The following is a 13,348-nucleotide window of genomic DNA, read 5'->3' on the forward strand; positions in this document are numbered from 1 at the left end:
TCAAAACATACACGTTAAGAAAAAATATTGTATTGGGCAAATGTTCATGTGCACGCACAGTTTTTGTGAAACACCCTGAAGCATGCTTCACCCTGAAACACGAGAGTAAAAATATGATTGATGAGTTCTAAACGATATTCTTATTTTAGCAATATTCTCTCAAATGGTTATCTTGTAGTACAGTGATGAGTAAACAAGATGAGTAAAAAATAAGACGTAACAATTTATAATGGTTTAAATGAAATTTTTATGTATGTAACTATCACATATGAAAGAATGAGGAAGTGGGAGGGGGGTTACTATGATTCCAAGAAGAGCAGCAAAAAAAGCTCGTGTGTTGCATTTTTTTAATAAGAATTTAATGTAGCTAGCGAAGTTATTATTATATCTATACCAGTTAAAAATTGTTAAGTAGCGAAAAACTTTGAATTCTCCGTAAGAACAATTTTTTATAAATTTGAAAATTGCTCCATAACATGCATAATATATATCATTAAATAAAATAATTCCGAGTAAATATATTATGTAATTTACTGTGACTCTGCGATTAAAAATTTAGACTTTAATGCAATGAAATATTATTTTTAATAATTATTTTACTTCTAAATCATACGTTGAAAGACGGAAAATAGTAAGGAAGAGCAACAAAAGATTCACAATATTTATAAATAAATTGAATATAAGGAATATTTAAAGTAATAAGTATTCACATTGCATAAAATATGAATAAAAATACAAAAATTCCTGATTTTTTTATTTTATGACATTGAAATTTACATATTTTAATTAAAAGAAACAATGAAGATCTTGTGAGAAATAATATACTTCAAAACCATGTAATTTATATAAGAAGTAAAATTTAAAGACCATCAGAAATTTGAAGCAAATATGCAAACTTTTGCAATATTCCAACTGGCATTACTTGAAATATTTGAGTTTAGATAGTTCATCAAATTTGAGATCTCCGAAGAATCTTAATGAAATAATCTAGGTAAACAAATATTTACTTTCAAAATGTATTTAAAACCTAGAATTTTTTTTAATTATAAATATTTAAGGAAAATTTATAATTACTTGTATATATATTAGTTCTTGTAATAATTACCTTCATGTTTTCTTTAAAATTTCAGCTTTGGATATACTTAAGAGCTTGTAAGAACGACATATGGTAAATAAATTTTCATTTTGAGTATTTTATTTAAATATTATAAATTTTAGTACTTTTTCGTTTGTCTACCAATTTTTGTTTTATTTTATTATTTTCTTGTTTCATTTTTTTTATGTTTTTCTTTGAATTCGGGGGGCGTTTTGGAACTACTTACGCATGTGAAAATGTATCACTCAAAACATAACTGAAAACTTTAATCCACTTCTACCTCACTCCTGTCAAACTCGTGAAGTATCGAAATGATTTTTATAATGAATGTGAAACAGAATAATTATTGAAGTGTGAAATATTATTGCTAAATAGAAAAAAATAATGCAATTTTAAATGCTAAATAAATAGTTTTTCATATAAATCTGCATCATTTATTGTTAGAGACTAACAGAATATATTAGGTAATGAAAATAGAAAATTTTGAACAAGTCTAGCTCGAGAAAGCACCAGCACCAAAATTGAATTCACGGACTACTTGTTACATGCTGAAATTGCAAATTTTGAATTATAAAAAATTAAAATAATTGAAAATAATTCTGTAGTACACAAACATAACACTTTACACTTATTATGAAATGAGCACTAATTAATTGACTAACTGATTGGGCACTAATATTAACAATAAAATACATATCCAATGAAACAAAAATTACTACTTCTCCCATTCTTTTTTAATTTTTTAAATTATTCCTTAAATTGCATGTGGCAAATGGGAAAAAAACTCATTTATGTTGTAGTAAAATATTGTTGTTTTCTTACTTAGAAAAAAAACCCGTACTATTTCAACTTAAAAATTTATTTTTTACGTAAGTAAGTCTTCAAAATCATACAGAAAAAAATATAAATTTTTAGAATAAATAATTAATTTAATTTCAATTAAAGAAGTTGACATTTAATTAAAGAAGCATAAAAAAATTAAAATACAAAAGATAAATTAAGAATAAATATAATCAACTGAAAAATTTCAAACATAAAACTGATAAATATTCTTTGAAATCAACTGAATTCTTTGAATCCTTTTAACCAACAATTAACATATATTTTATTTAATATTTAATATCACATGAAAGCACTTGATTTTATTGTTTGAAAACAGCTTTGTTCTAAAACCTTTATTGAAATTTTATTTTTGACATCTAATTTTTTTGTGAAATGGTATAAATGATAGTAGATTAAAACTTCAACAGAAAAAATATTTTAGTTTTTCATTGAAAATTATGAATTCTTATAGATCCAAAAATTTGTGATGAAATATTTGTAGTTAAATTTAATAATGTCTGCTCAGAAGAAATTACCTATTTTGTCCAGATTTTCCAGACATGCTCAAGACATTCCATGAAACAAGAAGTATTAAATTAAAAATTGGATGCTATGTAAAAAATCAACTACAATAATAAATAAAGTCTGTGTTCCAAAAAACAATCTGTTGCTGTTTTAAATTTTACTTAATAATTTGAACTCTCACTACATATCACATTTGATTTCACTACTCATTTTTTTAAATAATTAAAAAAAATAAATCTTGTTGCGTAAAGTTTTATATTCGAGTATTCTTTACTCTTAACTGAGTAAAGCTATTTTATGAATAGTTGAAGCTGTTCATATTTAAGCATAAAAGTCATTTTTAAAGAGATAAGCAAAATATGGTTGCAGGCAAGCAAAATATGGTTATAAGTTTTTCTGAATAATGAACCCAGAAAGGATTTTAAACATGAGTAATTCTTAATAAGTTGGATTCAAAACCAAGAACTTTATAGAAAATGTTTTTTTTTTAAATTTTGAATTTGTTGGAAAAACAATTAACTTGCTACGATTAAAATAACTATAATTAAATTTAAAGAAAGATGACTGAAGTTTACCTTTTTAAATTAGACATGCTGCATTCTTATTTTTCCCAATGTCCACCCTTACATTGTCATTCGGGTATCAAAACGTTGTCTTATTCGTTATTCGGGTATCAAAAGGACAGATGTGTTGACCACTCTTTCAGGGGACACCATATTTGGAGGGCTGAAATTAAGCCTAGCAGCATGAAGGACATATAGTACAGAGAAAAGATGGAAAGAACATCTGGTTGGGATTCAAATCCGGGACCTTTTTGACAAGAGGTCAACTCCCTGACTAACATACCAGACAGTCAGTACAGTGAGCAAAAAAAATGCATGTACTGCAAGTTTCCGAAATATCTACGAAAGAAGCTGCGATTGAAAGAAAACTGGAAAATAATAAAGATAATAAAGTAGCTGTGGTAGTTGACGAAACCTGGCGGAAGCGAGTCTTCATATCATTGAATGGGGTTGTTTCTGCCACGAGTGTAGACACTGGCAAAGTGTTGGATGTAGAGGTTTTATCAAAGTATTGTAGATACAGAAAGAGAAATAAACATGAAAAAAGTTGCAAGCGAAATTTTGAAAGTTCTAATTGGCTAATGGAAGTAGAAAACGCTTTAAGAAATTTTATACACTCTTTATTTTTCCATGGCCTACGTTATACAACTTATTTAGGGGATGGAGATTCAAAAGCCTTTGATAACATCAAAAAACAAATTATATATGGAGATGATTATCAAGTCACGAAACTTGAGTGCACTTGGCATGTAATGAAGCGCATAGGCTCAAGAGTTCGTCAGCAAAAATGCGATTTGAAGGGAAAAACTAAGTGACAGCAAAGGGATATTGATGAAAAATCTTCCCACAGATAGTGTTATTGATAAAATTCGAACTTACCATGGCCTTGCGATAAGACGAAATATAGGAAGTGTAAAAGACATGCGTCAAGCTATCTGGGCAATTCACAAGCATACTGAATCAACTGATGATATACCTCGGCATGCATTTTGTCCACCCCTAACGAACAGGAAAAGAGGTAGACCCAGGCTGAGATGGCTGGATTTAGTTGAGACTGATTTCCTTACTCTAAAGGAGAAAAACTGGCGAACAAGTGTCAAAAGTAGAGAGAAGTGGATTCGAATTCACTGGCCCACCCTGGGCTGTCTAGCCAGATATGATGATGATACATTTTGTCCTAGTGGTGCCGATTTGTGGTGTGGACATAAGAAAGCTGAAGTCGCAAATGAAGCTTATATTCACAAGAACAGTCTTCCGCCTGCAGTTGTAGAAGCTATGCGTGCAATATTCGAGGACTTATTTCATCCAGATCTCTTACAAGAATGTCTGCATGGAAAATCACAAAACCCAAACAAAAGCTTCAACAATGTCATATAGTCACGAATACCAAAATCAACATTTGTAGATATCGAAGATCTTTTGCTTGGTGTATTAGATGCTGTTTACAGTTTTAGTAATGGTAATGCATCGAAGCTGCATATTATTCAGGCATTAGGAATAGAGCCAGGAGAAAATTGTATTACTGTAATGAAGTGTCTAGATGAAGAAAAACTATTGCTGGCAAAATATGCATTTTATCAGCAAACAAGGAAAAAAAAAAGATGGAAAAAAGGCTAAAAAGAAAATGTGAGGAAGAAAAATTGCAAAAAGCCACAAAAATCTTAAAACCAAAAAGTCTTCTTAAAATCTTAAAATCAAAATGAAATTAAAAGGCCCCATAGCTTCAAACATCTGGTTATGGGACTGGAATATTTTAATTTGGTCTTTCTTTCTTATAGAATATTTTATTGGGTCTTTCTGCAATTCAGCTTTTTTTGCATTGTTTTATACGACATTTCGATACTGTTTTAAACATTTTATTTTTCTTATTAATCATAACACATAAAATAAATAATGTAACGATTTATTTTGATTATACCTCCTATTCCTTATGTAGTCTAGCAATAAATCACACTGATTTTATAAATATTTTCTGACTTACTATCGTATGCAAAAATAAATTTCTGATAATGAAATGTAAGATATTACACTTTTTAATATTTTGTGCACTATTAAAGAATAGTTATATTAGAAAGTTTAGAAATATGATATTTTAAGTTATATTTATTAAATAACACTATAGGAATAAATAATAGAACTTATTTATTCCTTATTAGAAAAGTTTTTATAGTCAGATTTTTTTAAAAGTGAATACATTCATAATTTTAACATTGTTGTCGTAGTTTATCATGTGTTTTATGCAAGTAAAATAATTCTTTTTGTGACAAAAATAACAAGAAGGAATTTAAAAAATATAAAATTAAGTAGGGTATAAGTATTAACTAAAGAAAATGAAAAGAAATGTAGAAACATTGTCAAAATATTTTAGTAAACTGCGATTTTTACAATAAAGTGGCGTTTTCCTAAAATTATATTTTCAATCTTCGTGTATCTTTTTCTTAGGAACTATAAATGACACTGCCTTGAAATTTTAACTATATGTTTATTATGTATGAGTACATATACTGAAGTGAAAACTTCATGAAATTTTTATTTTTAACTATTGGTAACTTGCCGAAAAATTTTATTTTACAATGGTGCTCAGTATTAAATAAAAATTATATTTATCTATATGATTATCACCACAGTGTATGCATAACAGTCTAATTAAGCTCCAAAAAAAATTTCAAATCCCTATGTTAAACATTTTGAGAAAAAGTTACATAAAGTTTGTCATTTTAAAATTGTTGGTATAGGTCATACCGACTCCCCTAAAATAAACTTAGTTTACTTTTTTAGTTATTATCATTCGTTACACACGTAAATAAACTTTAATCTTTAGCATAGTGTAGGATAATTTTATAGAGCATTTTACATTTTGGTTATGAAGCAAAAACAACTAGACTCAATTTGAACTGTTTAAACTTTTACTTGAATTGAATTTATTAAATTTCTTGCAAATTTTCTTTGTTATTAAAGGCTCCAACCAACAATAATAAATCTATTTATTTCTTTATAATGACAATTACTTTGTTTACGTATACTGAGAAAGCAGTTCTGCTAAAAATAATTATATGCTAAGCATATTTATAATTTAAAAAATTTTAAAAATAATAAAAAAAAACTAAAAAAACGCTGGAATTTTTGCAGCTTACACCAAATCATTCATCTTATAATTTTGCTATTTGTTATGGTAATGGTTCAGCTGAAAATCTTTGTTTTTTGACTTATCGTCACAAATCGAAATCTAAAAAGTAATTTTTACAGAAAAAATTTTTCCTACGCAACATTCTGAAGAATCACAATTATATAACCAAACAGATCTTCAGAACTATTGTCGCTGCTCGGACACACGTCTAGAAGATTTGATTACATTATTTCATGTTCCTTATTTGATTGTACATAAGTTCATGTGTTTCAAGTAGAAAAAACAGTTATCTTGTTTAATGCATCTCAGAAGTGTTCAATGAATCTGTGTAACTAGTCATCAAGATTTTTGTTTCTTTCTACGCTGCACAATTATTCATTTTGCATTTTCATTGGTAATTTTTAACATTCTGATGCAGTTGCTACTACCAGAACTTCATTGAAGATCAATTACGTCAATTAACAATTTTCCTAGCCATTTGAACTGCTATCTGTTCATAATCATTTGAATTTCATTGATCTTTATCATTAGTTCTTAAAACTTTTCGTGTGATTGTGAATGCATTGTAACATATTTCTAAGTGCACGGATCATTCCGTTTTTGAAATTTCTATCTTTTTGGTTTAAAATTGTCAATTCAGCTATTTCTATAATGTGTTCAACTATACCAGATATAACTGTTAACCACATTGACGAAAACCCTGCTGTATGTTGTAGACATAGTAACTGTATTGTAGAAAGATATTGCTAAGCAAGAAAACTATTAACTTAATGGTCAACTGACTGACATTTGATTAATAAAGAAAGAAATAATTTTCCTTGTCTTTCCTTGTCTTAGTCTTATCTTTAGTCTTAGCCTATCTTAGTCTTATCCTTGTCATTTTCTATTTACATATTTGCAATTTTTATAGTTTTTTGGCTTGGTAGATAAGAGCTTATAGATCACATTGAAATAAAAAGGAATGCTAACCAAATTAAAGCACTTTTAACAAGCATTTACTAAATGAATAAAAACTAAACAATAGCTGAATATCTTTGCGTTTTTATTAAAAAATACCAAAAATGGAAAATTACCAAGATTTTCTAAATTTACTGCCAAGCTTTTCTAAATTTACTAATAAATCAATATACTATAAATCAATATAATATAAAGAATATAAATCAACATACAAACAGAAAAGAAAAGTCTTTAAGTAAAATTTTTTAATTTACAAAATTATATCAAAAGTTGTACATTATATTGGGTAGCTACATCTTAGAAGGTTAAAGGAATCATATGGAAATGCGCAAAAAGAGCATAGCAACAAAACATAATAGGTACTACATCTTCATAGACATAAAAAGATATCCTAAAAGTCTTTACCTCTAAGAATCCTATCCCTTTTTTCAAAATATTTCCGTATATCCTTCGTAATATTTAAAGTGGTTTTGAAGCAAAACTTGATGGATTCAAGGAATTTAAATGACTATATAAAACATTATTTTCTTTCACAATTTTTTTTTTATTATTGACAAGAAATTTAAAACTCAAAGTCAAAATCAATTAAAAGTGAGTTACATTCAACTTTTCTCAAAAATATTTATTTCTATAATGTTAAGCTCATAATTTTAAATCTGAGTTTGTGACAGCTATTCAAGCGTGTCAATATATTTAAGATTTTTTAATTAAATTGGATTAAAATACTTCATTAAAGTTATTCTTGTCTTGAAAACACTATAAAATAAGAGCTCCGGTGACATTTTAAGATAAAAAAATAAACAAATAAAAATTTTAAGTTTTGTGTGCATTACGCGTGAGGAAAGAAAAAGCAGAGAAATAGTCAATGTTATTTTCATATTGCATTTTAAATAAATTATAATAAAAAAAAGTAAAAATACATTTACATCTTTAATTTCTTAATTACTTTTTTTTGATTTATTCTTTTTAAATTTTTATTACATATATATACGTAACATATCATCATGCATTCGCTTTGAAGCTTATAAGACAGAATGTCTATGTTATTTTTATGCCGCATTTTAAAACAATTATAATAAAAAAAGTAAAAATATATTTAAATTTTTATTTTCTTAATTAATTTCTTTTTTAAATTTTTCCATTTTTTAAATTTTTATTACATATACATATGTAACATATCATCATGACATACATTCTATTCCTTTGGAAGTTTATAAGACAGAATTATGTTGCATTTTAAAATAATTAAATAAAAAAGAGTAAAAATATATTTACATCTTTAATTTCTTAATTAGTTTTTTTTATTTTTTCAATTTTTAAATTTTTATTACATATACATTCGTAACATATCATCATGACATACATTCTGTTCGCTTAGAAGTTTATAAGACAGAATGAAATAAAACATAGACTAAAAGTGAAATTCCTGAACTCCTAACTAAGATAATGGGACCATATTTTTCAAATTCCAGCCCTTTGCACCATTGAAAATGAAAATTAGTATGTCATAATGAGTACACGTGAAGAAATATTTCGTGATTACTGATATGAAGTAACTCATATGAAGTTACTCATATAAAATAGGGAAGTAAAGACGCGGGATCTCTCATAATCTGAATAATTAAGTAAAAGTGACTTACTTTCGATGACGTACTCTTAAAACGTAGTTTTCCATATTCAAACCTAGTAAAAAGAATTACTTCCATATACCACCTGATTATTTTACTATTTTTGGAGAATGTTTCTATTCAAAAGTCGTTAAAATATCCAAATATTAATGTTGTAATAAAACAATAATCATTTTGATCCATGCATGAAAGTTCAGAAATTTTATAGCATATCTATAGGAATGAGAAATAAAAACGAAATAAAAGCTTTTTTTTTATCATTTATTACATTTAGCCCATTTAATAAATACTCGTTACACATTTAATGTTTAGTAAGCATTTTTTTATTTTTAAATATAAGACTCTTTCACTGTTAAACGAAGTCATTTTATTTCGAAAATATTTTGTTTTGTACGTACTCGTTGTTTTCAAGAAATTGATAAAGTTATTAATGAATTTTATTATCATTTGATACAATAAAATATTTTATTAAAACTTGCCATAAAGTTTTAGTGGTATAGATATACAAAAAAATAAGAACAGTACGATTGCAGTTACTTCTTAAACGAATAATCGATGTTATTTTAGAATTTCAGCTATTTAAATTAAAGTTCTTACGAAATCCGTGGAGCAACCTCTGTGATTGATTTGCGCTCAACTCTGTTTTCCCTTAAAAATCGATATTTTTTAAACATTAAGGAAAATTCTATTAAAGTATATAGTTATTTTAATTTATGTACAAATATTTTTAACATATTAATCCTAACGAAATGAATAATTATAAATAAAATTAACCAATTACTTATTTTTATTTCATTTTAAAAAAAAAGCAAATATAAATATTTTATTCCTTTCTTTGAAATAATGTAACTACTAACTTTTTATTTGAATGCAAATGTAAAACTCAGTAATTCACTGTCTCGACAATATCGATTTCTAACTCTTTTTTTTATTTCTTATTACAAAAATTTTTCAGTTACATGATGTGATGCCACAATTGGCATTACATTTTTTTTTCTATCCTTTTAAAATATCTTTCATTACTTACGCTTTTTTTTATTAATAGAATTACATTTAAAATAAATCAAAGACTTAATCTTTTAAAACGAACACGAACATAAAATATTTATTTCATCTCTTCTTGATCAATGTAACGGATACTTTTTATTTCATTGCTATGCAGATTTATTAATTCATTGTCGCCTCTAATCGAAGACAAAAATCTATTTAGAACTTTTTATTCTAAATTTCCAACTGCTAAATGTTTCGGTTGCATGGTTGCAATAATTCTCATAAATTTGTTGGCGACTCGTGATCGCCAAGGTGTTCTTTTAAACCCATGTTGATATGCTAGTTGCCTTTGTTTTGGCTATGTTATATTTTGATCATTCGCCAATTTTGGATTTCCTACCCAGGCTTTCGATGTCCGTTAGGAATAATTATATTCACTAATAATTTCTAATTTGTGGAGACCAGGAGTGCCCCTAGGGGCCTCCCGAGTTTCAATTTCTTACCGTCAGAAATGATATTCTGGCTGTATGATCTCTCAATAGGAGGGTATTCTGATTTCAGCCCTTTAAGGCAGCGATTCTCAACCTGTGGGGAAATAATATGCTACGTAATGATTTATAATTAACTCTTTTATAGATTTCACGTTTGCTTCCGAAGGTGGCCCGAGTGTCGCGCCACTTGGGAACATACATAAGGTCTCTCTTACCATTTGCACGACATAAAACTATTAATCTGATAGATTAATTCGAATTAAAGTAATGTGGTTAAATAAAAAGAAATAAACTTTCAGAAAACATATTATAACTCAAAGTTCTAAGAATTTAAACACATTATCTTCTCACCTGGAAATCAGAACGACAACTGCAAATAATTAAATCACTTCATACAATGGAGGCCATTCAAGGAAATATCTTCCAATTCAGCCTCGTGTACCTCAGATACAAGATTTACAATGCAGAAGGGACATCCTATGATTCAAAATAAATTTCATTTTACTTTGGGGGGGGGAGGCTACGTTAGGAGCACTGGCCACCTCTGGCTTATCCACCTTACTTAATCAAACATACTAAATTTAAAAAAAAAAAAATTAATAATTTTTAGTGACTTCCTTGTTTCTGTCCTGCAGAGCAAAGTTTTTTGAGGTGAGGCTTAATATTAGAAATAGCCACTCTCAGTCATGTTTCTATATTTAGCCGTGATCTATATTTTGTCTTCAAAGAAGCCACAGCAGAAAATCCAGTTTCACAAAGGTAGGATATTAAAAACGGTAATAGAATGCGAAATGCCCTTTGTTTCAGTGCAGAAAAATCCTCCTCCTGCCAAAATTCAAATAGTGATTTATTACTAAATTGCATTTCAGTTTCGCCACTTGTCGTGAAGTCTAGGAATTTTTCTTCCTCATCAATTGAGAGTCCTTCGGGAGTCTTATGAAATGGATTCCTAACCCACTCGTAACTTGCTAGCAGTATGTCATGAGCAGGAAAATACTTTTTAAAATTCTTTGCCAGCATGGCTAAATGATTTTCAATGGTTACAAACGTAACTTTCATATATTCTTCTTCAGCCTTATAAGTTTTAGTACAATTATCCACATTTGCAAACATTGTTAGGTTTTTTTGCTTTAAATTTCTGCCCCACAATTCTAATTTTCTACAAAAAGCATTAACTTCATCACTCGTATCCAACATATGTGTATTTGCTCCTTGGAGTTTAAGATTCAAGTTATTTAATTTCTCGAATATGACGACCAAGTATCTCAATTTCATCACAAATAAGCAATAGTGTAAATTCCCGGTTTCCGGTCTGTTATCTTTTAAGAAAATAACGATTTCTTCTCTTAATTCATGAGCACGTTGCAAAAATTTCTCACGTGATAAACATTTTGCCTTACATTTAAATAGTAAATCTGAATGTTCTGAACCCATGTCATTACAAAGAGCAGAAAAGATTCTCGATCTCAGGGTTCTCATTTTTATATAATTTGAAATGGTTACAACCGCAGTTAATACAATATTTAAACCAGGACGTATTTCTTTCGAACCCAAAGCTTCTCTGTAGATCATGCAATGAGTCCAGACGCATTGAGGCGATTTTTGTTTTACTAGTGCTTGTATACTTTCGAACCTTCCGGATATTTAACAAACATATTCCGATGCATATTCCAGTGCATATTCCGATGCAAGTTTTGCATTTTGTGTTTGCATTATTCATAACATCATTTAAGATAGCAAATAATGCTAGCGCTGTTGTTTTGAGTTCTATTGATTTGCAGAAAAGTAGTTCTACTACTGACATATTATCACAAAATCAAACATAGGCAATGAAATGGGCATCTTTATTAATATCTCTTGCTTCAAAGTTTATTGAAAACATTTTGCCACGCAACATCGAGAAAAGCTCACTACATTTTTGTATCACCAATTCGACGAGCAACAGTATCATTTGAAAGAGGTATGGACTGTAATTGTTTTGAAAAATTAACTCCAAACATAGTTTCTACAATCTCAATTGCTGCTGATTTTTACTTTACTTTTGTTTTGGTAGTTAGTTAAAAATAATTTAAAGACAGAATTAAAAATACTCAATATACATTATTGTTGCATACATTTTACTGCAAGTGGGGGGGGGGGGGGCGCGATGAAAATTATGATTGAAAACTGGGCCGCGAATACTGAAAGGTTGAGAAACGCTGCTTTAAGGGATTTCTATTTAGGATGAAGAAATGGACGTTATTTTCCTTTCCTAGACATTATCCATTTTTAGTATTTATATAATCAAAAATGTATTTTTGTACGGCTAAGTAAAAATCCACTATACGAATATTGGCGGCTAATGACGGAGAAACAAACATCTGCCACACATGGTAATACTAATTCTGTCAGTCTTTATGGTGATTCGCTTTCGCAAAATTATTTTCAAATCTAATATTGATAACAAGGGTGTTACATTTTTGTTTGGCTTTGTTATCTTTAGATAAATCGCGAACTATGAATCTGTTCCCATGCTCCTAACTGTCTGGGAACAATTCACTCACTTTTATTTCTAATTATTGGTGAACGGACTGGGATTCTCGTCCAAACCATTGACTTTATATCTTTAAAGAATTTATTGATGTTAAAAGAATAATTTCATGATTGAATGATTTCCACAAAAAAATTAGATGTCGTGCAATATCTAAGTCCTTTCTTTTATTTTTGTTCGTCTTGAAATCAACTCAAGAGCAAGTTCTAAAAATTAGATCCCATGAGGTCGTCAATAATTTTTCTATAAAAATTGAAAAGTAGCATTGAAAAAAAAATACGAACAACGAAACTAAATTTGGAATAACTTTTTTTTTTAAAAAAATAACAAACTAAAAAAAAGAAAAGAAAAGAAAACTAGCTTTAAAACCACTAATACAAAATAGCCTCTACCACATGTTAAAACTTAATAGTCGCATTTCTGTGGGACACAAGGATATATATTTTTTATAATAAAGTTACCAACAAGTAACTCTCGAATTAATTTTTAACTTAATTTTTCTCTGAAATCCTACTTGGTGCTAATTTTTTACACAATTCGTAATTTAAATTTGTTCAGTCTTATGATTTTTATGCAACAAAATTCTTTATTAGAAAATAAATGCTACTATCATTAATAT

The 13,348-nt window shown here is 28.1% G+C and overlaps 1 protein-coding gene across 1 annotated transcript in view; it reads left to right on the top strand.

The window, feature by feature from the left end:
• The window catches only part of LOC107438688 (uncharacterized), a 29,924-nt gene extending 27,343 nt beyond the window's left edge, over positions 1–2,581 (top strand). The window contains exons 27-28 of the mRNA XM_087168757.1: positions 1,131–1,168; positions 2,468–2,581. Of these exons, the coding sequence (XP_087024883.1) occupies positions 1,131–1,156 (26 nt within the window). The 3' untranslated portion in view covers positions 1,157–1,168; positions 2,468–2,581. The remainder of the gene's footprint in view (positions 1–1,130; positions 1,169–2,467) is intronic.
• Positions 2,582–13,348: the final 10,767 nt, after the last annotated feature.

The sequence above is a fragment of the Parasteatoda tepidariorum genome, chromosome 7, assembly GCF_982258835.1.
Source record: "Parasteatoda tepidariorum strain Cologne lab strain chromosome 7, Ptep-v5.0, whole genome shotgun sequence".
Taxonomy (NCBI): Eukaryota; Metazoa; Arthropoda; class Arachnida; order Araneae; family Theridiidae; genus Parasteatoda; species Parasteatoda tepidariorum.